A 25,149-nucleotide genomic window follows, 5' to 3' on the forward strand; every position below is an offset into this window, starting at 1 on the left:
AGAAATAGCTTGTTACGCCAATACTTTGTAACACCACGACGATTATGACTGAGAGCCACGGCAGCTTTTTCTGCCCATCGTAGGGCAGTGAAAACCTGAGCAAAATAAATATTAAATAACACACATCTTGCTCCTATCAACTTGCGAGTTTCTCATCAGCAGTTGGAGTGGAGTATAGACTCTTTTTTTCTTTCTTTTTTTAGGCGAGTGAATAAAAGTTATGAAGAGTTCACGTTAGATATTTTTTCAGTCCCTATAGTGAAGAGCGATTCGGTTGACGAGACTATGAAAAAGGAGTGAAAAGAGAACAAAAAGACGAAAGTAATATGGATAGTGAAAGGTGGTCTGAGAGTTTAAGGTAAGTTACAACATGGAGAGGTGACACCTGTATATCTGTAACGGAAACCATCTGATCCAGGTTAAATACATTACTTGATTGGCATATGTAAGCATGATCGAGTTCTACTGACAGGATCTTCAGCAATCTTCAAAAATAACTGACAAATTAGAAGCAATGCTGAAGAAGCGTCATTCGTGTTACAGTTAAAGCACAGCACTAATTTAACGGGCAAATATTAAAGGGGAGGATCTTAGTTTCTCAAACGTGGACTTCGATCAGCCATCACAGTCATTTGTCGGACAATAAACGTTTACAATAACCAGCCTAGCTCTTCTACCCAAGTAGCAAGAAAAAGAAAGATTATGCAAACCAAGAACACTACAACAAGGGGCAATATTAATTAGGGTAGCAATATTGCTCAACGGGCGACTTTTTTAGCTTGAATTGGCGCATTGACCAACTGATTTGTTATACATTTGGAAGAAGTGTTTTAAAGAAGAAACCGTTGATGAAAATTTACTGCTTATCACCCTAATGAAACCTAATTTGTTGTTCAAAATGTAATTAAGTATAAACAAACGAGTGCTGGAAGTTTGAATAATTGCTGATTTATTCTTTTTATATTATGACGAGAGAAGAAAATGTGGTCATGATACATCTTGTTTTCAGTAAACTACAAATGAAATCCCCCTTTTTATTTGTAAGCATTTCCATTAGGTTTCAATTTGACTTAGTTTCCGATTCGTCTTAGATTTTCATTTCATTTTTATTATGCTTCTGGTTTTCTCGGACCATGGAGTTAAGGATATAAGTTTTTAACGTACCGGCTACAATTTTTTGGCCCTTTTCGGGGTGTTATGGTCATCATCCAATTTATTTTTCACGTTGGCTCTACCTGGCTAATGGACTTACTGGTGCAGGCTTTTAGAGTTTTCAGACAAAAAGGTATCTGGACCCAATTTTTGGGCAAACGCACCTGTATTTTCACCTTTATTTGGGTATCTGGGTTCTCATGACACAAGGAGTTATTGATACAGGTTTTGATCTATTTAAAAAATACTTTCGGGGAGGGGGCAGTTCAGATGTTTAAACCCATCTGATATAAACAGTTTTTAGTTTATTTGCTCATTTTCAGGCCTCATTTTTTGGAAACCCATACCCTACCCCAAAAATATATTTTTATATTGGAAAAAACTATCCCTTTACAGGAGAACCATTTTCTTTTTTTCACACTGCAGCGCCCTTGGCCAAAATACATCCGAATATAACTTCCAAACTGATAAAAAAAAGACAGTTCGAAGGCCAATTTCAGGAGAAAAGTGGCATAACCAACGGTGTTTCTTCCATTAGGGTTTCCTTGGTCCGAAAAGCTACAGATAGAAGTTTGGAGCCGGTCAAAAAAGGTTTGTTGGCCCATGCTTAGGGACCCTCAGCCAATATCCTTTTTTTACTTACACACTAGGATATTTTTCGATTAGGAGCTTTAATACAAGTTTTCCGGCCCTTTTGTTTTTAAAGCCCAGTTTATTGGCAAAATGACACTTTAAAACACAATTTTCCTTGTGCATTGGGCTTACCTTGGTCTAAGGAGCACAGGATATAAGTTAAAGCAGATCACAAAGATTTAGGGCTCCTATTTCAGCCAGAGTTTTGGGAGGTCTGTGCCCCCAAATTAACTTGTTTTATTACCATAGGAGATGTTTGTGTCAGACACCTACGAATGAAAGTTTCAAACCAATCTGAAATAGCTTTTTTTCGGCTCAGTTTCAGGCCCCCTACCAGTCTACCTTTTTCCAACAAGACGTTGAAGTTCCCAAGCCCAGGGAACGATCCCTTTTAGTTTCGCACGAATTGGACAGAATAGATCAACAAGCCCGCTTTTTTTGGCTTTAAAGCCTATCTGTGAACAATGTGCAATTTGCATAGTTGAGGGCCCTTATCTTTAGGACTGCATGGATCATTTCATGGCTGGAGGCATATTCATTGAACCGCTCACTTATTCAGAGACAAGTAGCTGTTCAGATATCATGATTCAGAGCTATGGAGGGTCATAAGGGCAAAAAAAGAACGGTAAAGGTCTGCCTATCACTTTATGGATAGTTGAGGATATCCCAAAACCGGTTAATAATTTATAAAAGTTGTGAAAATGTCGAACCAATTATTGTCAAGTCATTAGCCTATGCTTCCGAGTTAATTAAAGTTCGCTATGCCTGCTAAGCGTAAACTCCAGAGCCCCTAAAGCAGATTAGTCACTATATCTCCAAACATCAAATAGGTCATAGTTTAATTTCACTAGTAAAGTGCAGGCTATGTTTTGAAATTTACGATACCAACTCCCATGTTTGCGTCCTTTTTTTAGAGCAACAATAGTGCTTTTGAGTGGAATTCCAAGAGCAGCAACAAGAACATCAGCCCCTTGAATAGATTCTGCTACAGAATCAATTTCATCTGGTTTAAGGTCTGCATTTGCACCAAGAACAGAGGTCATAGCATTTGCGGCATCTTTATCAACCATAATTATTGCACTACCCGTCTGGTCTTGACTCGAATGAAATAACCGGCGTTGAACCCCATTTTTAGTCAATGCCTCTATGTGTATCCTACTTAGAGGGTCGTTAACAGGGCCAAGCTAAAATAAAATTGACAATGAGCTTGGCAGAGCCTTTCCTTATTCATTAGACGATAGTACATAACACTTATATATAAACATTAGTCATCATAGAAACATAATCAAACGCACAAGAAATTTAGCTGACGAAAGCAACTTTTTTCTAAAATAATACAAGCAAGATTTAACATTGTTCTTGTTTAACAAAAAAAGCAAATAAAAAATATGACGACGATTCGCTATTTAAGAGGCTTGTAGCAAAAATCTTCAAAAAGCGCTGTTTGCTTCCTTTTTGGGGTTATTAGTATTGACCAACCTTCAAGTCGAACCGCCCAGTATCCCCTTCAAATCCCAGTACTAATGCTCTTTTTCAAAAGAAACTTCTTCAAGACACAGCTGTTACTAATTTTCTAAGAGATAAAGGTGCGTGTTAACTAATAGGGAATGTTTTATAAGAGATGCAGGTGCCTCTTATGTTTGAAAACCCGAGAGGGCCAGGAGAAACCTCCAGGGCACGACCGAATCGTGTTTACTTTGGTTGTTACGTAATAGGACTTGTTAGAGTCCACTAGTCAAGATGCAAACGTAGACATTATGTAATGTTTTCTTCGGTTATTATGTTTAAAAACCTATGAGAGGTAGGAAAAATCCTTCTGGGCTCCCTAAAGTAAAAATATGGTTCAAATTTATTATAACCCAATACTTTCATGGTTCACAATAAACATAGCCTTTTGCTGTCTGCAAACAAGCGATTTACTGCTAATTCTAGGAGAAATAGAATACAGTCTAGATGTCTATTGATTTTCTAGGGAGAAAAGCATGATATTATACTAGCAGGACAAACAAAGAGTGTCCCGCTATTTCCAGGAACAGAAGCTTCACGCGATCCACTACTGATTTTCTAGGAAATTCTGCTAGTGAATTTCTAGTTTTCTAGGTTATTCTGCTAGTGGGACCAGAAAATTTTCTATTGTCATCAGGGGTATAAAACCAGGTATTATAATGAAAATTTCATCAGTCTTGTATTAGATTTTGAAGATACAACTTGATTTTAAAAATGGATATGTCTCAAAGATACCAACAGGTAAGTCTCTATGTATATACCTCATCCTCCCATCGAAGAAACAGGGGAAATTATACTCAAATTTAACCTACTATAAATCTCTACATGCAATAGCCAGTAAAACCCCATTCCTTCCGTCATAAAAAGCCCCGTATCACTTGTAAATTTATCTAAGTTTTATCGCGTCAAAATATGCTTTACTGTAAAAGTCTTATCTCGTTTTAAACGGCTTTGAAGCATATTCCAACATTCAAATTAAAATTTTATAAACAGGTACATGGGAAAAGTCTTAATTATTGCGTGTCGCCAGAACCTTAGCGTTGTACAATTATGTTCACTGTTTTCCCATTTATTTGGTAGATCAAATCCTATATTATCACTCAAGCAGAACAAGCAGATCACAAATAAAGATACTTCTTTTCTAACCAAATTGTAGAGTTATTATTATTTTTTTACAATAAATCTTTGATTCGTCAGAGGTGTGAGTAGCCTTTTTTGTATACTCAAATACGAGTAGTTCCAATTAAACCGGTCAACATCTATTCGATGAAGGGGGCAAACATAAGTTATTATTTGCTAGTTAATTGTTAAAAAGGTCGTTTGTAACATCTGCACTGTACGGTAAATTGTCTGGCTAAGCAAATTGAATCCTTGCATCAAATTGATATGCAAAATTGTCATAAATTTAAGGATAAACATTGGGCCAGACTGAACATACAAATATTGTTTGGGCAAGAAAACATGGATTCTTATTCGATTGAAAAGGTGTTTCCTTCCAAATACTTGTCCAATTTAATCGGTCAACATCTATTCGATAAGAGAGAAGGGGACAAATATTAGGTATTAAACACTAGTTAATAGCTAAAAAGGGTCGCTTGTAATGCCTGCAATGTACGGTAAATTGGCTAGCTAAACAAAATTAATCCTTGCATAAAATAACTATTCAAAGGTTTCATATATTTATGGATAAACGTTGGGCTAGACTGAACATAAAAATATTATTTGCACAAGAAAACGCATATTTTATTTAGAATGAAGATGTTTTTCCTTATAAATACTTGTCCAATTTAACAGGTCAACATCTATTCGATGAGGGGGGGGGGGGCAAGCATAAGTTATTACACGCTTGTTGATTGCTAAAAAGGGGCGCTTGAAACATCTGCATTAGACGGTAATAATCTAATTAAATAATTAAATCCTTGCATCAAATAACTGTGTAAGTGTCATATACTTAAGGATAAACACTAGGCTAGACTGAACATAAAAATGTTGTTTGCACAAGAAAACACAGATTTTTATTCGATTGAAAATGTGTTTCCACCTAATGCACCCCATTAAGGCGGGTATGGGGCAATAGGGTTGTTTCTGAAGACTATATTCCATGATTCTTAAACACTCACTCATTTCCATGTATTTCAATCATCTATATACCCTTTTAATGTAAACTAATTTCCATAAAAGATCAAATAAGATGAAGTTTTTCGCTAAATGAAAAACTAAGAATTAATTTCTTTTTAAGTGAAATTCTGACCGATGCCCCCCAACCCCAGAGAAGGCAAGGTTGAGCAAAGACGTAGCTCCTACTGCCAACCTTTCGAAACCACCGGTGACCATGCACGGCGAGAATGCACGATCTTTCCCGGCACCACAACAAAAGAGGGAGGACTCGCCCTCTTCAGCCATCCAACATAAGAAGAACATACTCGTCATGCGAGATGCCAACCCTAACGTTAGTAAAAATTACTGATATTTCATAAAGGTTATTTTTTTTCCAGCATAGGAAAATAAGTAGAATCCTGCTGGTTCTATGAGTGGCCCTATCGATCCTAAAGGAAATGCATTCTTCTGAAGATTAACTCTAAGGTGTTTTTTTTTAAAACCGTGTATTCTAGTGCTGAAAACTTAGCGTTTTACTGTTGAAAGGGGACCATTCCTCAGAGAGATGTGTTTGAGGAGCCAATTGCCCTTAGAATAATATTCTTTTTCAGCCTAATATTAATTCCGCTTCAGCTTATAATCATAAGTGTTTCAGGGGGTATCAACTGTCACTTTTTTCCAGGCCAACTATGATGTCCCAGCATGGCTCAAGGATTTGCCGGTGAAATTCTTTGGTGAAGGGGAAGCGCCAACGGACACTGAAATTCCCTCCGAATGTATTTTTCAAGACTCTTTAAAACATTATAATGGCTGAGGTGTAAAGAGGGGACACTTTACCCACATTTATGGGGCATTTTATGGCTCTTAAATTCTTAATTGGCTGTGGACGGTCTATGGGTGCGAAGGTTCACTTTGGAGATCCGTGTATGGAATAATTTCTAGTCATTACACCTTTAGGTGTTAGTATCGAGTCTATTGATACTAAGAGTCTCTTTGGGGGTCCATGTAGGATATAATTTCTGGTCATGACACCTTTAGTTTGTAGTGTATTTCTTCTAGCTCTGAACGCTCGTTCTTAAGCATAAGGAAGCGTCCCCTCTCAAACATTGCCGGACTAATATTATTTTTTCCAGCCTCATTTAAATTCTTTTTCACGATGAAATTCGAAGCGTTTCATTGAGCTAATAGGCCCTTATTAATTCCTAAGCTCACATGCTGGCATTACAATTGTAATTTCGCGATAATTCATGCAAGCCGTTACAGGAAAATGAACGCGAGGGGGTTTTAAGTGTGGGAGCAGGCCTTGTTAGTATACTCTCATTTAACTTTTATCTAGATAGTTTTGCAAGGGATCTCGACCTCAAAGTGGAATTGTTAATCAATCTGTTAAATCAAGTGCCATCTTGTGAGGCCGAGACGGTGCTAGAAAAACAGGTGCCCGCTCCTCACAGTTATACTGATATGGTTGAACCAAGACAGTGCCAGCTCACCCACTACATTGTCTAATTTTTATTTAACAAAATCTGCTTTACTTTATGTTTACAGTTTTAGGGCTGAGTTTGGAGACCGCTTTAACAACATGACAAATGGTAGTATCTATAAGGATCAAGTAGACTTAGTCCACTCCTAACTAAGTATGATTCATGCCCTTCTTGAATAATAAATTTGAGAGGGGGTGGTGGGGACAATGTTAAAGCATCCATCGTAGATGAAATTTTTCTAATGAAAAGACGGGTGAGGTGTACTCAGATTCCCTGCAAACGGAAAAGCAAACGCTTCACCCGGGCCTACTCAATTTTGAGGGCGTTTTCAGAGTAGGTGGGATACATTTTTAATAAGGTGGAAAATCATAATGAACATGGGAGTGGGTCAATAGTATTTTTATTGAAAAATATAGATGTCAATGTAACAAAATTTAAAAAGGAACTTGTTTTAAGAGGCGAGAGGGGAGGGGAGAGATTTAGAAACTACAATGATGATTTAAAAGGTTGTAGAGGTGTAAAATACTCGGGTTTCGATGCGCACTTTGAGAGCGTCAAGTAAGTACTCCTTATTTCACCCCGTAAACCCAGGCATAGGAATGCTAGTAAGATACTTTTGGAGAATGCAGTTAATGAGGGTGGGGAGGGGGCAGAGTTTCCAAAAGCAGACTTTAACTATTAAAAGGGGCAATCTCATGTATCATCTAAGGGGATACGTATTTTTGAGAGGAATAATAAGCATTTAAAGTTTGGGATTTCAGTTTTGCAGTATGATACAGAGTATGAAGAAGGAGAACGGGGGTAATACATTCAGTGAGGGCTCCAACCACTGAGTCTGTGAAACACTAGGTATGGCTTCTTTACAAGCCTGCCAATGAACCTGATGCAATTAGAAATTTGTTTCCAATCCCTATATTAGTCAGCTATTAAGTGAGGGTAAAAACATTGGGAGAGATACTTCCTACTATTGTCCCATGGGTCTTTAAAGATTCTGTACTGAATTAAAATTATAACGTGACTATAAGCACTATAAGCGTCATGGGTACCAGTCTGTGGAGACAGATTTGGGTGAAGATGCCATCTTGTGGTTCAAGAACTTTCAGAATTGGCTCCTTCAGAGTGACATGGTAGCCTTATCGACGCTAAGCTCATGGATGTGGAAGCTCCATGAAACTAAAATCATGTTAAAGAACATGAAACCATTGCAATTGGCAGAGGTATTTGAGAATTTTTTATTTATTTATTTATTTTTCTTCCCATACATAACCAATACACATCTTCAACAAAATGCGGCCGCGCTAAGAAAAACTTTATAGTTTTGTAGACACACAGCAGTAACAAGTAATTATTTAAACTCCATTACAAATTACAAAATAACCACAATTAACTCAAACTTCAAATCAATCTTTCTCATTAAAATAAACTACACGTTATTCAACCCCCCCCCCCAAACAGCAAAAATAATTCCCCCCTCCCGAAAACAGTCGCCCTACACCAAACTCCACAGACCCCTTCCCTGCCCTTCCCCTAAAAAAATAAAAAAACTACTTTCTTAAACATGATCTTTTAATTTTTTCTCAAATGAAAGTAGGTGTTCAGCTGTCCTAATACTAACTGACAACCAATTCCAAATAACCAAACCCATATATCTTACCTTTAATACTGGTCTAACTGTATGTGTTGACTCAATTGCTATATCATCGCTATTTCTGGCTTCATAATCATGCACTTGATTTTTCGAACAAAACTTCTTTAAATCTGCATGGACTACATATCTAAGGAAATACATATCTTAAATCTAAGGAAACATATCTTCATTCTAAGTAAAAATCTGTGTTTTCTTGCGCAAATAATATTTTTATGGTCAGTCTAGCCCAACGTTTATTTATAAATATATGAAACCTTTAGATAGTTATTTCACGCAAGGATTCAATTTATTTAGCTAGGCAATTTACCGTACCATGCAGATGTTACAAGCAACCCTTTTTAGGTATTAACTAGGGTGTATTAGCTTATGTTTGCCCCCTCCCCTCATCGAATAGATGTTGATCGATTAAACTGGACAAGTATTTAGAAGGAAAAACCTTTTCAATCGAATAAAATCCACATTTTCTTGCCCAAACAATATTTTTATGTTTAGACTAGCCCAATGTTTATCCTTAAATATATGAGACCTTTACATAGCTATTTGAATTTATTAATCCAATTTATTCTAATAATGCTATTTTGATTCATATTATAAAATTCACGTGTGTCAATATTGCTGATTTGAAGCAATGTCAATCACGATTTTCTCATATAAAGAAGCTCTTTCTGTTACAGCCAAATAAGATATTTCACAGCGATGTCGTAAGGACCAGAATGAGGAATTGAAGGAAAGACCTGGTTCTTCCTCTCACAACAATTTAAAACCAAGACAATACCAGTCTCTTAAAAATAAACTGAAACCACGTTTAGTTTTTTTGCAATCACGCCAGGGAAGTATTTTCCCATTGATCACATTTATCATAGTGACAATTTGAACATTGGAAACCTCTAGTGTGAGAGTCACAAATCTCTTCAAGACAGGAATTACAGTCTTTAATTTGCAATACATATACTCTATGCAATTTACATGGATTACAGAATCCACACTTTTCATTATAGTCATCAATAATAGTACAATTCTTACTGGATGACCAGTAAGCTGCTTCATGTATACAAACATAATAGACATGTGGAAAACATTTTTTCAATGTGAACTGTCTTACTGCCAAAAAGAAACTGACTCGCAATCAATAAATTAAATGTCTTCTAGAAGGAGGTAATCTAGTAATGTCACAAAATGTATTCGACTTACTTGATGTTGCCATACAAAACGGCCATCTTAAACGAATTTGTAGGTAGTGCTCAAAAGTAAATCCACAATATCATTTTATTTTGTTTCAACTAATATATCATTAAATTGAGTAAATGCATCTGGACCACGACGTAAAAGTTTTCATACAAGAGTCCAAAGACGGGGAATCATTTCTCTTTATGGCTTTAAGCATTATTTGAGAAAATATTTTCCTTTGAAGAGGTAACTCTAGAAAATCATCATCTAGAATCAAACATTTTTTCAAAGTCTTTTGTAAAAGCAAAAAGTAAGTCTTTTGAAAAGTAAGATCTTTTGTTTCTCAGATCCAGTCATTTTAAATCCTGAAACTCTGATTACAGACTAACAAGGATTTTTGCTCACTAGTAACAAACTCACTCATTTTTTACAGACTGGTTCAAATTGTTGTCTTCAATGTATTTAGCTAATGCATCTAATCCATCTTGTTATCGTTATATATGTATTATATTCACCTTTGCTGCAAAGCATAACTGTTCTTCTGACTTGAATTTGCTCAATAACAATACATATCGTGCAAACATCTCATCCCATTCTAGGGCTAGTCGGCAACCCCTTATAATTTCTACTGCTACATCTGTTACTCTAGTTCTCATTTCGCCATTGCTAGTGCTTTCTATATCCAACGGAGTAAAAGATTCCATTAATAAGGAATAATATCCTCGATATTGCCAGAGACCTCTTTTTCAATACTGGGGAAATCAAACAACTACGCATCGCTGACCTTCATAACCAGTTTTTGCCGGATTGTAACGGTCCACAGCAATGAAAAGAAATCACGTTAGATTACATAATCTTCACTTGTATATATTGGACCATGATCTTACTTGAGAGGCCCCTGAAGGTTTTTCCTAGCCCTCGTATGTTTTTAAACAATAATGAAAACATGATTTAGTGGAACCCCGAACATTTTTCCTGACCCTCTCGGGTTTTTAAACATATCGGTCAAAGAAAACATGATTTGGTGGGGCCCCTGAAGATTTTTTCCTGGCCCTCGTGGGGTTTCTAAGAAATTAACACCTGTATCTTTTAGAAAACATTCCCTATTATGAAACAACCAAACCAAACAAGCCCTATTACGTAACAAGAACCTGCATCTCAAAGAAAATTAACAACACCTGCGTCTTAAACACGTTTCTAAAAAAGCGTCGGGATGGGGATTTGAAGGGGTGGACTGCGTTTAAAGTAATTATGCCGTCACTACTGCTATGGTTTTCCTGCCAAGGACAATGTTTTCCACATAGCTTCTATTCGTATAACAAACCTTCGTTAGTAAAGGCAAGTTTTAAAGCTTCCACAGAGGCTTCAATGTTTACTTCTAACTGTGCAACCACGACACAAGCCTCCTTTATCAAAGCCACAGCCTTTCTAACGTTTTCTGCACCGAGCTTATCATTCGCACCAGGAACAATGACTATCGAGTTCTGCCCCGTTTCTTCAACTAGTATTTGTGCGACACCAGTGAATGCTTCATCCGTTCTGCTCACATGTTCAAAGTTGATTCCCAGTGATTTAAAACTCGTCTCGTGCATTTCGCTGAAACTATCTGACCCCAACTGAAAAAATATTTAATACCTAAATTTACATTAGCAACACAACTTTGTAATGCATACACTAATTGACTCCAAAAAGTTTTAGTAAAAAAAAAATGTAACAAGTACTTTTTTATTTCTGTTTATGGGATTATTGTTTTCCTACAATGGATAAAGAAGAATAATTAAATTGGGAGGCTAAAAAAAAAATTAAAAATGAAGTTTTTCGAAGAAAGTAAAGATTCATCAAACAATTCGTGGTAGCGAAGTGCAATAAATAATTCGAACTGTGACTGTGAACCGTACTGTAACTCATCGTAATGAATTTCAAGTAAGGACCGACGCGGCTCAATAGTAGCCGAAACTGTAGAAAACCGAATTTTGGTAAAAACAGATACATGAAAAAGAATCAGATTTTTATGCCGATTCAAAATAATTAAGGTTTGTTTGGTTTGATGTTACTCATAAAAAGTTACACGCCTGAGAATTTTTCCCAATTTTGAAAAAGGGAGATGCAAAACTCCTCATAACACCTAGTGATCTGAAAGAGAATCACATTACCAGATTCAGCATATTAGAGGACCCTATTTTAGAGGTTTCAAGCTCGTATATACCAAAATCTGGAATTTTGCATTTTGTGTCAGAAGAAAGATCACGGATACGTGTTTATTTGTTAGTTTTTTTTTCCATATCGAACCAGTTATCCTAGAAGATCGAGAGAGGAACAACATGGAGAGCCACTACCCCTCCCCCTGCCCCTTTTTCCTCAAAGTTGTTCGATCAAAATTTTGATATAAACATTTTGTTCAGCATAGTTGAAAGTTCCAATAGCTATGTCTTTAGGGATAACAAGACCCTCCACAGCCCTTGGGTAAAGGGCTGTATGTTCTGAAATGTATCCATTGTTTACGTGTAGTATTTGTTATTAATGTACAAAACTTTTTCCATAAAACAGATTTTTAAAAGAAAAGTAAAGAGCTCCATTAAGCCATATATAATCAGAAATAAAGTCAAATAATCTTTCAAGCGTTAAACAACCACAAATACCATCACCAAATAGATAACACTCGAAATCAACAGAAATTACAATAAATGACCAAGTCAAACTCAAAACGAGTTTGAAAGGAGCAAAAATTACCATGAAAAAGGCTGGCAAACCACATTCCTTCTCAAGACCAGAACACAATCTGCACTTTACTGAAAAAAACAAGTGACGATGGATTGTCAATTCAAAACACACATACAGACATTAATTCCTTAAAGTTTTGTGATTTTTCATTTATTAAAGTAAAAAAGTGAAAACATTTAAAACGCTTTTTGTCTAAAAAATGTCTAATAAAATGTCTTTAAAAGTTTCGATGATATTTCTCTGAAAGGCTCACCTAAATGCCCTTAGTCTTTTTGGAAAGTAAAAATCAAACAAGCATACGTTTCTCAATAGCATATACTATATGTAAACAGTGAACGAATTGCCTAACTCAAAGCTCTTGCCTTGGGGCCGTGAGGGGGTCGACATGACATCCCAACAAACATAATTACTGGATATTTTAACAATGCTGAAAAAATTGATGTCTAAAATTGTGATTGAATGTCTGTTTTAGAAAATGATGGGCGTGGGGGAGGAGGCGGGGGGCTGGTTGCCCAAAATTCACTTTTGACTCTTAAAAAAAGCACTATAACTTCCACTTTCCAATCAAATGAGCTTATCAAAAGCTCATACGACCACCCATTACACAAAACCTTGTGTGTGCCCCCCGTGTATAGCTTACAACCCTTATCCCAGGGCTCTGGTGGGTCGTGTCAATCCTGGAGTCTTTTTCACAAGTTATTTTGACTATTTTTAATAAAATGGCAATCTCACAATTTCGATCGGATACGTTTGGGTAAAAGAGGGTATCAGGGGGAAGGGGACTAGTTACCCTCTTTCCCTTTTGTCAATAAAAGGGGATTGGAACTTTAAAATTCCCTTTAAATGAGTCTCCTCTGAAGTTTATACGACCACGCCTTCCATATAAACCTTATATGGCTTCGGGACATTACAACCCTTTCCTCCAGGTTCTGGAGCGTTTTTTCAACTTAGAAGGCATTGTTATATGATGTTTAGAATATTTAGAGTACTGCTAACTCAAAATTTCTATCGGATGGATTTGGGGAAAAGAAGACATAGGGGAGGGCTTGCTGTCCTCCTATCACTTTTGAATTTAAAAAAGACACTAGGTCTTACGATTTCCGATTGAATGAGCCATATCCGAATTTTATATCCATATATGGCTATCTCCAAATTTTGGTCGGACGAATTTGGGGAAAAGGGCGTAGGGGGGGGGGGCTGGTTGCCATCCAGTTACTCTAAACTTTAAAAAGGGAGCTAGAATCTTCGACTTTAAACTGAATTAGCCTTCTCCGGAGTCTACTTGACAAGGTGTAGTGTAGTGTAGCTTATAACCCTCGGCTTGAGGGACGGGGGAGGGTGGTCGGCATCGCTAAAGACATAATTACTGGAACTTTCCAATATGCTTGACAAAATGGCTATCTCAGAATTTTGATTGGATGCGTTTGGGGAAATGATTGGCGTGGAGAGAATGGGCTGGCTAAACTTCAATCACTTTCGACTATTAAAAAGGGCACCAAAGCTTCTGACTTTAAATCCACTGAGCCCCCTCCGAAGTTTATTCGACCACTCCTTTCCCTCGTAGCTGTGAGGGGGAGGGGATTGTAATCTTCAAAGACATAGCTACTGGACCTTTCGCCTACGCCAAACAAATGGCTATCTCAAAATTTGAATGGATGTACTTGGGAAAACTATGGGCGTAGGGCGACTGGTTGCCCACCAATCACTTTTGACTTTTAAAAGAGGATTAGAACTTCTGATTACTTCTTATTATCCAATGAGCCCCCTCGGAAGTTTATACGACCACCTTTTCTATAAGAACCTTATGAGCTCCGAGGGTATAACTTACAACCCTTGCCCTAAGGGCTTTGAGGGGGAGGGGGGTTAGTTTCATCCTCAAAGACATAATTTCTGGACCTTACCACTACACTGTGTTAGGTGAAATGACGGGCGTGGGGGCTGGTTGCCCTCCAAACACTCAACCATTAAAAAGGCACTGGCTCTCTCAATTTTAAATCGAATGAGCCCTTTTCAAAGTTACGAGGATAACTCCTTCTATGCGAAGTGCCCTGATCTGAAGAAACTTAGGCAGCGTTATTGCGCTCTTTATGATTAGGAAGTGTACAGGCACTCCCCTAGTCTGAAGGAAAAAAAAATATTACATTGTGCCCACATTGTTCTTTACTTGGGAAGTGCTATTGTACTATCTATGATTAGGAAGTGTACATACATTTTTTTGGGGGGAGGGGGATTTTCCTTGAGGAGGGAAGTTTCTGGGTGAGCATTCCAGGGGAAAATTTTTCACTGGGAAAAATTCCCAAAATTTCAATACGAAATTCTTTTTGTTTGTCGTAAGTTGTCGTTGCCGACTAAGCTTAACATTTGGAAATGTTCCTGGGGAAATTTTCAGCGGGGTTGGGATTGTCTAGGGGGATTTTCCGTGGAAAAAATTCTCCAGGGGAATTTTTTTCCGTGGGAGCAACTTCCCAGTGTGTCGAAGGGATATCCGAGAAAAATTTTCCACGGGAGGGGGATATCCCACACGATTCGGAAAATGATCAGAAATTAAAATCTTTTTCAAATAAAAGTATGTTAAGGAAAGCTCAAAACGAACAAACTGGACCATCAAGTGAGACAAGATCAAGAGAACGACCTGAGAAATGGAAATGCACAACAGGTGATAATCAACAACCTAGACCATCAAAAGTAACAAGACCAATCGAAGCAACTAAGGCAAAAGACACTGAAAAAATGTCTGAAGCAATGATAAACAAAAATAAAGATAAAAGAGATATTTAGTTAAAATACTACTAAAACCTAAAATTTGAACAAGACAAAAACAAAATTGAAGAACACAGAAATAAGTATTTAAAAGATAAGTGGCAGCGAGAATCACAACGACTAAAACAGAAAGCGAATAACAACAAAAATATACGGTTAAAATAAATGCAATAATGATCAGAACGAATCAAAATGAAAACGAAGAACAGAGAAATGCGTGGTTAGAAGATATACCACCGCGAGAACAAAGAAACATGCAGCTGGAAGATGATCAGCAGGGAAAATTACAAGCACTAGCAGGAATCAGAACTTGTCAAATGTTAAAGTAAGGAACAAAGAATTGTAAGATTAGCAAACACGCTAATGCAAGTATCAAGAGTGTCAAAAATAGCAGTGAACAACAAAGAAATGTACTGTTAAAGAACAGCGAGAATCAGAACAAGTCAAAAATGAAAGTGCAGAAGAAAAGGGTACTTGTGTACAGGATGGTACACACTCGAGAACAAATCGGTTCTATCTGTCTGTACTAACAATTCTTACTTCATAATAGGCAGAATAATTGTAGCTAATACATCTTGCATGCAGATCCGCTATACTTTACCCCTCCTCCTAAAGTACAAATATATAGCCCAAAATTGTTTTCTAAAATATTATATTTTCATCATATTTCGGTATATTTTATTAGGATTCACCTTAATTCACTTCTCGAGTGTGTACCATTATGTATATAAGTGCTGAAAAAATATTATGTTAGAAGAACATCACCGTCATAATCTTCGATGCAAACAAATTGTGGCATAAAACCAAGTAAAAACCTACAAAGATAGCGTAAGGCTACGCAAGTGTTATTTACAAGTCATTAGGACCCTTCAACTCTGTATGTATTCATTGTGGAGTCATCCATAATCCCACAGGAAACATAGCCAACAAACATTATTTACTTGGGGCTGCTGCCTGCTTGGTTGAATCGCATTCCTGCATCAACAACTTTTAAATGAATTTGTTTGGCCTGTTATAGAACATCATTTTCTCTCGAAAGAGCAGTTACATATTTGTTTTTACATAGGGGTCCACCAGGCCGAGAACCTAATTAATGTCATTTTGAAGCCGATTACATTAACAAAATTTAAAGTTCTGTTTTTGCTAGTCCCGAATGTTTTAAAATTTTGGTCTGGATTGATTAAAAATGCTCAGAGTTAAGTAAATGACCTGAGCAAGGTCAAAGGCCTTAAAGAAAAAATTGTTGGTGCTTTTCAGATGAACTAATATTTAGGAGGCAAACTGTTTCAGCGTTCTTATCCCGTTTCCTAGATATATTCTAAGTCATCTGGCCCTCCAAACACTAGTAGTGACGGAGGCAATACTCCTGAATATACAGCCTGATACTCTATTGATTATTTCCTAAGCCTCATTAATGTATTACAGACGATACTTATAGTCCATATTCAAACAGAAACATAATTTCTACATTCAGGTCATAATAATTAAGAGGAACGAGCACAAAATTTTTTGAAATACTCGTTCTTTGACATGAATTTTTTTTTGTAGGTCCATCTGTCAGAAAGAAAATTCTTAATATTCATCCAGCGGTTGAATCGTAATGAATAAGTAAATTCAAGATAAGCCTATACATGTAAGTTATTTCGAATTCATAATCTATTAGAATTATAATGCCTTAGTTTTTAATTTATCCTTTAAAGGATATGAAAAATTATATTCTCCACAAACCAAAATTTACTTCTGAAAAATTCAAGATTTCAAGTGCTTTCCACTAAGCTATATATTTCAAAAAATTACGGTTTAACTACTAACGAATTTGACTATCTAAGCGCCCTTAAGAATATTCGTACGTTAAATCGGGGTAATTATTCTTTAAGGTTATTTTACTAGTCTCTCGAGGGCTGCTATTGGGTTTCAACATAGGAATAGAATTATGTTTTTTTTACAAAACGTGTATGGAAGATAATAATATCAAAGCCAATGTGAAAAGAAGAGTAGAAACATATTAGTTAACAGTTTAATGATTTGTGCGGTGTATATCCCTCCACAATCAAGTAGTTATAGTTGGTAGGAGCATATGTGAGACATTGTATTCCGTAATCAGAGGCGTTTAATTATAAGAGGCTGTATAAAGATTACAAGTGTATTGATGCATGCACATGCAACATTTTGGAGAATTATTTTGGCTTATAGTACAACCATGTTTACGTTGACCAGAGACAAAATGTAGTCCGCCCTACCCATTCCCAAACTCAAAGTCTGAAGCTCTCTTTTCCTTCCCTTTTTCCTTCTCAAATACTATCTGAAAGTATAAACTCCATCCCTTGAGCTGTTCCCTAGATATTACAGAGATATGGTATTCTGGTAACCTGGATACAAATGGTGCATCATATTGAAATCCATCATCTCCCCTCAAGTCACAATTCAACATCCATTTGCCCCCTCCCTCAAACTCAACATTCTTTGTTTCGACTTAATATCCTAAGCTATTCCAGAAATATTACTTATGAACCATTTTGATAGCCTAGCAATACATAATGTCTTTTGATTTACATCACTACCCAGCCGTGCATAAATTGCGAGTCCCATAGAAGCTGACAGTGCAAAAAACGGTGTAATCGATCAGAGACAAAAATATTTTATCCTATTCCCTTCCCAAAAAGAAACTTTGAAGTCCCTTGCCCCACCATCACCCTTCCTTTCCCAAACAGTACTTGAAACGTTCAACGCCGTCCTCCACGCTGTTCACCAAAGCCTTTCCTATTTTGATGACCAGAATAAACATAGTGGTTTATTTACCTCTGCCTCCCTCCAAAGCCAAAATTTGAGGTCAAATTGCCCCCCCCCATTAGTCTCTGAAGGATTCATCTCGATTCCCCAAGCCATTCCTGAGACATAACAGATAATTAGGAACTCCGGATCACATAGCCTCTTTTGATTTATTCAGTGACATGTATTGTTTCCGGATTATACTTTTGGGGAACCCTAGGAATCTTGACCTAGAAAACAATCTCAAAGAGCTCCTACCGGATTGGATAGCCAGCACCAGACAAACCACCGTTTCTGCTAAAAACTTATCTGTGAACAATGAGTAATTTGCATAATTTGGAGCTATTCCTTCTGAGACTATGAGGGTGACATCCAGCACCGGAGGCAAAATCAATTTTAGATTTATGTCCCTCTAAATTTTATTAAAAAAAAAAAAATCTTGCACAGATACACCTTGTGTTGCAACGTCCTCTGGAAGTGAATTAACAAAAAAGAAAGTTTTAAAAATGTCTACTATCATAGATAAGCCTTATCTGAAACTAATTATTTTACAACAGTTTACAACAGCAACTTTTGTTAAAGGACAGATTAAAGAACTTTAATAAAAACTATTTTATTAATTAACTCAGTTTTATGACTAATTCAGAGCTTTAAATTTCTGTCTATATTCCAAAGCCAGTTGAAAAGCAAGAATTTTATTTACATCATTCATCCAGAAACGAGTTGACTTCGTTTAAAAATGAAATCCTCGATACCACCTAGACAAAAGTATGATAGAATGTAGTACTACCGTTCAAGAGTTCATATCAGGTTTTAGAAAACTGAGCGAGTAAAATTATTAGGCGTTTCCGACTCTTTTGGTTTAAAAACATCCATAATAAAGGAGTCCCACATACCTTCCCAATCATAGTACATTCTGCTCCCAGTTTTGCTGCTGCCACACATTGATTAGCGCCTTTCCCTCCGCAACCAATGAAAAGTGACTTGCCACGGATGGTTTCGCCAGGCTGTGGCAGTCTTTCGACATAACTGGAAAGAAAGGTAACAATCAAAAGGTAGTAAAAAAGACAGGCCTAATTATAATTTAATGATCATGATCAACGCAAGAGGGCTATGTTAAACGGCACTCAACAAAATCATAAGCCATCAAAGTAGCTGAAAAGTTGGTTGTCAGATTCTTAAGAAAGAAAGGGTTTACAGCTCATCGTGCAGTTTGTATTTAATTCAAGCAAAGACAATCTATGCGAGAAGATAATTAATTGAAATGATTAAAATTTAAAAAAAATTCTCCAATGAACCTACAGTAAAAATTAAAAAATCCATTAATCATGGAGTGAAACTGCTAAGGATATTTTCGGCTGTAGGCTGCAGAGAAATGTTAACTTTCGTTTCAAATATATAAAAAATGAATTTATTTATGATTTGTAAAAGACTGGGGCCCTAAATGGCGCATAATTTCACAATAACACATTTAGCAAAGTGGATCAGTTGTAAGTATATCCATAAATAGATGGCGCTAAGAATTCAATTCAAAATCAAGCCATAAATGGGTAAGTGTGCAGCGGAAAACCAGTTTATATCACAATTTTGAATATATCCATCAAAAACCAACTACTATACAAGTAATTTTTAGGAGGTACTTGCCTAATAATATCGGTTATAAGTGATCCAACTACAACAACTGCCATCTTGTAAAAATACTAAACAAAGGTAAGTGATAACTAGTCTTCATAATTCAAGAGCGCATGGAATCTTCGGAAGATAGATAACCAACCAAGAGTTTTAAAATCATTCATAAATTAAGAGTTTTACTTTTTAATTGAAATATTTTTTTTAAATAATATTGCTGTAAAAAAACATTAAATGTTTTTTTTTGTGTTACTGTAAAAAACATTAAATTCTTCGGTATAGTAGTAATGTCGATTCGGATATTGCTTTTTTGCCACATTTTACATATTAGTAATAATAACGAGTGAGTCTACCTCATTCTTGGACAAAATCGGTACTTTTGTGTTATTAAGAACACACTCGATAAGTGAATTTAGGTTCTTTCATGAAACAAACTACGATGCAGGTACACTTTATGAGAAAATCCGGTTTCATAGCCACAAAAACAAAAATCAAAGACAGAAGGTTAGGTTAGGTTAGAATTCTAAGTTGTAATTTTACAATTTTCCTAATAAAGTATTATATTTTCATCATATTTTGTTTTATTTCACTAGCTTTATCAAAATTTTGGGCTATATATTTGCACATTAAGGGGGGGGGGGTGCATTATATTAAATACCTAACCTAACCACCTAACCTAACCATACCTAACCTATAATTATATTAAATACAAATACCTAACCAAAATTCTCCAATGAACCTACAGTAAAAATTAAAAAATCCATTAATCATGGAGTGAAACTGCTAAGGATATTTTCGGCTGTAGGCTGCAGAGAAATGTTAACTTTCGTTTCAAATATATAAAAAATGAATTTATTTATGATTTGTAAAAGACTGGGGCCCTAAATGGCGCATAATTTCACAATAACACATTTAGCAAAGTGGATCAGTTGTAAGTATATCCATAAATAGATGGCGCTAAGAATTCAATTCAAAATCAAGCCATAAATGGGTAAGTGTGCAGCGGAAAACCAGTTTATATCACAATTTTGAATATATCCATCAAAAACCAACTACTATACAAGTAATTTTTAGGAGGTACTTGCCTAATAATATCGGTTATAAGTGATCCAACTACAACAACTGCCATCTTGTAAAAATACTAAACAAAGGTAAGTGATAACTAGTCTTCATAATTCAAGAGCGCATGGAATCTTCGGAAGATAGATAACCAACCAAGAGTTTTAAAATCATTCATAAATTAAGAGTTTTACTTTTTAATTGAAATATTTTTTTTAAATAATATTGCTGTAAAAAACCATTAAATGTTTTTTTTTGTGTTACTGTAAAAAACATTAAATTCTTCGGTATAGTAGTAATGTCGATTCGGATATTGCTTTTTTGCCACATTTTACATATTAGTAATAATAACGAGTGAGTCTACCTCATTCTTGGAAAAAATCGGTACTTTTGTGTTATTAAGAACACACTCGATAAGTGAATTTAGGTTCTTTCATGAAACAAACTACGATGCAGGTACACTTTATGAGAAAATCCGGTTTCATAGCCACAAAAACAAAAATCAAAGACAGAAGGTTAGGTTAGGTTAGAACTCTAAGTTGTAATTTTACAATTTTCCTAATAAAATATTATATTTTCATCATATTTTGTTTTATTTCACTAGCTTTATCAAAATTTTGGGCTATATATTTGCACATTAAGGGGGGGGGGGGTGCATTATATCAAATACCTAACCTAACCACCTCTATATATAAAATATTTAATTAAAATGTACCTGCATCGTAGTTTGTTTCATGAAACAACCTAACTTCACTTATTGAGTGTGTTCTGAATAATACACAAGTACCAAAATTCTTACCTCACTTAAAAATACCCTAGGACAGTGGTTATCAACCGATGTCGGACCAAGCCCCACCTAACTGTTTCTAATATCTTAGCCCCCCGTATCTCGCCTGATATTTAAATTCAGTTGTTAAAAACTTTACAGGTGAAAAGTTTTACCTGAAGGAAGCTTAAAAGGCCATTGTTATTTGGTACACCAACTTGAAATTTTTTTCTCTAGGCATATTTTATGCTAATGAAAAATATTGTCTGCATAAAAGGCTTTTTATACAATGCATGACGCTATTGCAAAACTATCATGTATTTTCCCCCCCTTTAAATGCACATGAATATGACTTTATTCAAATGGAAAATGTTTGTCTTTCAAAATTAAGACTGTAAAGTACAGACAGCCAAAGGGTGCATGTCCTGCCCATGAGCCACCAAAATATTGCCATGCCCATTGGTGGGGCCTGTGTTTCACGTTAGCAATCACGGGCCTAGAAGAATTAACAAAATTAGAATTGTTGAGAAAAGGACATTAAGTACATTGTTCCAAATACTGGTCATTCCTCTAGGTGCAAGGGATTAATACTTTAAGAGAAAGCCCTAAGTACTTATAAAAAGTCCTATAAAGATTCCGTCGGTATTTTCGACTTTTTTATTTTTCAAATAATCCTATGATATTATTTTTTTTTAGCAAAAGGCTCTATAAGCCTTTGAATCTTGAAAAAAAAAATTCGTAGCAAAAAAAAATCCTATAAGAATTGTGTATGAACTAAATATCCCTGAACTTAGCATAAAATACTAATCTTTACCAAGTATTGGGAATCCCATGTCTCAGCACGCATTTTACAGATGAAAAGCCGATTTCACTTTCTAAGAAGAATGATGAGGAACTGGTTGAGAAACTGGATACTGCATTTTCTAATAATCTTGGTTGGCGTTCTTCAAATTTTATTGCTCTGAATCTATTTAAAAATAGTTCGTAATTTACGGTACAAAGTCAAATATTTGCCCTCGCCTTGCCCAAGTTACTTCTTCACATATATATTATCATTATCTCGGGTGGATACAATTCAAGTACCTTGGACTTGTAATTGACCAAATCTTATCTTTCAAAACACACACTCAAAAGCTACATTTAAATATTCAAGCTGTGTTAGTTTCATGCAAAGGTTGAAGCATCACTTGCCAAACTCTTCATTGCGAAACATTTATTTTGCTCTGATTCATTCTAATATCAACTATTGTTCTCTAGTATATTTATTTACATTTGAAAGCCATATTAAGCCAATTCAGATTTACCAATAAAGTCCTAAGAATCATGAAACTTTTTATTCCATCACCTAGTGGACTTCTGAGTAAGTCTTCAATAACATCTTTATATACTTGTTTAGAAATACTTCCAGCTTCTAAACAGTTTACTTTTGTAGCAATTCTTTTCAAATTATAATAGTATCTACATTGACAAGTATAGCAATGAAAAATTCTATCCGTTTGTGTTGATAGCTCGGTGCTGGGGTGCTCACAAGTATCTTGTTGAAGAATTTACTATTCTATTCCTTAAAAGGAATCTTAGACTCTATTTAGTTCAAAATTATCTTTAATTTAGTGCTTATTAAATAAGATTAAGTCATTTGTAAGGTTTGTTGCTCTGGTTGAAATGGGCCTAATGGTTATCTTATAGCAATAATACATGTTTGATAAAAATAAAGTTTTGATATTTTGAAAAAGATCGTCGGCTGGCTGCTGCTTTTAGTTACCAAGACATGGTAAAGATTAGTATTTTATGCTAAGTTCAGGGATAATATGATATTCTAAGCCATTCCCAAAATAGGCTGACACACCTTTTCAACAACCTGCATGCATATATTGTGTTCTGATTTAGCTCAACGTCTCCTGAGATTTTCACCTTAATATAGCCTTCGTGGTAGTATGCACATAGTGCCTACTAGCAAAGCCGTTCTTAGGGGGAGGCAACGGGGCAGTTGCACGGGCACTGTAGCTTGATAGGGGAGCACTGTCGCTAGGGAATTGCCCACTTTGATCCAATTTTACACTTCGATCTGGCATTTTTTTTTGCTTATGTTTCATTCGAGAGAAGGTGCTGTAGTTAATTTTTCTCCGGGTGCCACCAAACCTAGAAACGGCTCTACCTGCTGGTTAGTCCAACATCCCCCTCAACATGTCTTGAAATTTTCAACTTAATGCCCTAAGCCGTTCCTAAGATATTGTGGATATACAATCCAATAGTTCAATACCCCCTGAAAGTTTCACCTTAATACCCTTAACCTTATTACAGTGGCAGTTTTAGGCATCGTAGTCTAGGGGGGGGCAATGTATACCACATGAGTGCAAGATTGTAAAATAAAATTAATTTAATGTATAATGTCGAAAAAAATTCGACATTATACTATAAATTCGACATTATAGGACTGCTGCCCCTCGGCCCAGGCCTAGAACCACCATTGCCTTAGTAGTAGTATGCATATAATGGCCTTTGGTTTGTTCAACACCCCCCCAACTATATACTGAAAATTTTAATTTAATGCCATAAGCCGTTCTTGACATATTGGTGATACGCTCTTTGGACAACCTGTATGCACATAGTGTGTTTTGATGTACTTCAAAATTTCCCTTAACTTTTCCTTAAAGTTTCACCTTGATACACTTAACCTTAGTCGTAACAGTAGCAGTGCTAGTAGTACCCATGTAGTGCGATTTCGCTAGTTCGACACTCCCCTCAACTTGCCCTTAAAGTTTCCTGATGCTGTAAGACGTTCCTGAGATATTGGTGATAAATTGTTCTGACAACATGCATATACATAATATGTTTTGGCTTAGTTTAACACCCCTCTCAATATTCCCGGAAATTTTTCACCTAATGCCCTAAGCTGTTTCTGAGATATGCTGTTACGCCCTTTTGATAACCTGCATGCGCATAGTGTGTTTTGATTTAGTTCCACATCCACTGTAAGCCTCGTCTTAATATCCTTAGTATAAGTAGTATGCATATAGTGCCTTTTGATCAGTTCAACATCCCCCTGAACATGCCCTGAAAGTTTCATCTTCACACCCAAAGCCATTCCTGTGATATTGTTGATACGCCTTTTTGACAACATTGATGCACACAATGTGGATTGATTTAGGTCACATTACACCGATATTCCCTGAAAGCTTCACTTTAATTCCCTTAACCTTCCTGGAGTCCTAGGATCAAACATGTCCCCCCCTCCCTATAAAAAAGCCTGTATGCGAACAATCGGCAAACTGCAGAACTTAGAGCCCTGTCCCTAAAGCTGTTAGGGGGGATGTCGTCCCTAAGCGTAAAATTATTAGACCTTTCAACTATGCTGTAATAAAATAACTATCTTAACATTTTGATCAGATGTCTTTAAGGGGAGGGCAGGAAAAGGAGCGTGGGAGGGGAGCTGGTATCCCTCCAATCACTTTTGGCTTTTGAAAAAGATGCTAGAACTTTCAATTTCCGATCGAATGAGTCACCTCCAATGTTTCTAAGATAGGCAATTATTCCATACATTTGCGTGTTGCACCGCAATTTTTGCTGCAACACTCCACGGGACCTTGGCCCTGGAGATCTAATTATTTCACTAATTCATTGATTGCGTCTATTCAGCTTATTTTTTAATCTTTTTAGATCAATGTAGTAATAAAAAGCAAATGCATTTTGTACAACCCTTTTGGCTTTGTGGTATAATAGTTTGTCAAAGTGGCACCACTAGAATTGGTGCCAGACCTAAT

General features: G+C 36.2%; 2 protein-coding genes across 4 annotated transcripts in view; one reads left to right on the forward strand and one right to left on the reverse strand.

Annotated features, from left to right (window-relative positions):
* LOC136031253 (ribokinase-like) overlaps nucleotides 1-19,707 on the reverse strand; it is a 45,886-nt gene extending 26,179 nt beyond the window's left edge. The window contains exons 1-3 of one of the 3 annotated variants that reach the window (XM_065710667.1): nucleotides 19,579-19,707; nucleotides 18,831-18,963; nucleotides 2,675-2,969 (exon numbers count right to left, since the gene is read on the reverse strand). In XM_065710667.1, coding sequence (XP_065566739.1) covers nucleotides 2,675-2,969; nucleotides 18,831-18,963; nucleotides 19,579-19,622 — 472 coding nt within the window. In that variant the 5' untranslated portion in view covers nucleotides 19,623-19,707. Of the gene's footprint in view, nucleotides 1-2,674; nucleotides 2,970-8,523; nucleotides 8,714-11,008; nucleotides 11,301-18,830; nucleotides 18,964-19,578 lie in introns of those variants that run through there. The other 2 variants (XM_065710669.1, XM_065710670.1) reach the window with 2 other exon arrangements.
* Nucleotides 1-25,149, forward strand: part of LOC136031259 (short-chain dehydrogenase/reductase family 42E member 1-like) — a 443,764-nt gene that overhangs the window by 263,226 nt on the left and 155,389 nt on the right. The gene's annotated exons all lie outside the window — the stretch shown is intronic.

This window comes from Artemia franciscana, chromosome 9 (genome assembly GCF_032884065.1).
Source record: "Artemia franciscana chromosome 9, ASM3288406v1, whole genome shotgun sequence".
In the NCBI taxonomy this organism is placed as follows: Eukaryota; Metazoa; Arthropoda; class Branchiopoda; order Anostraca; family Artemiidae; genus Artemia; species Artemia franciscana.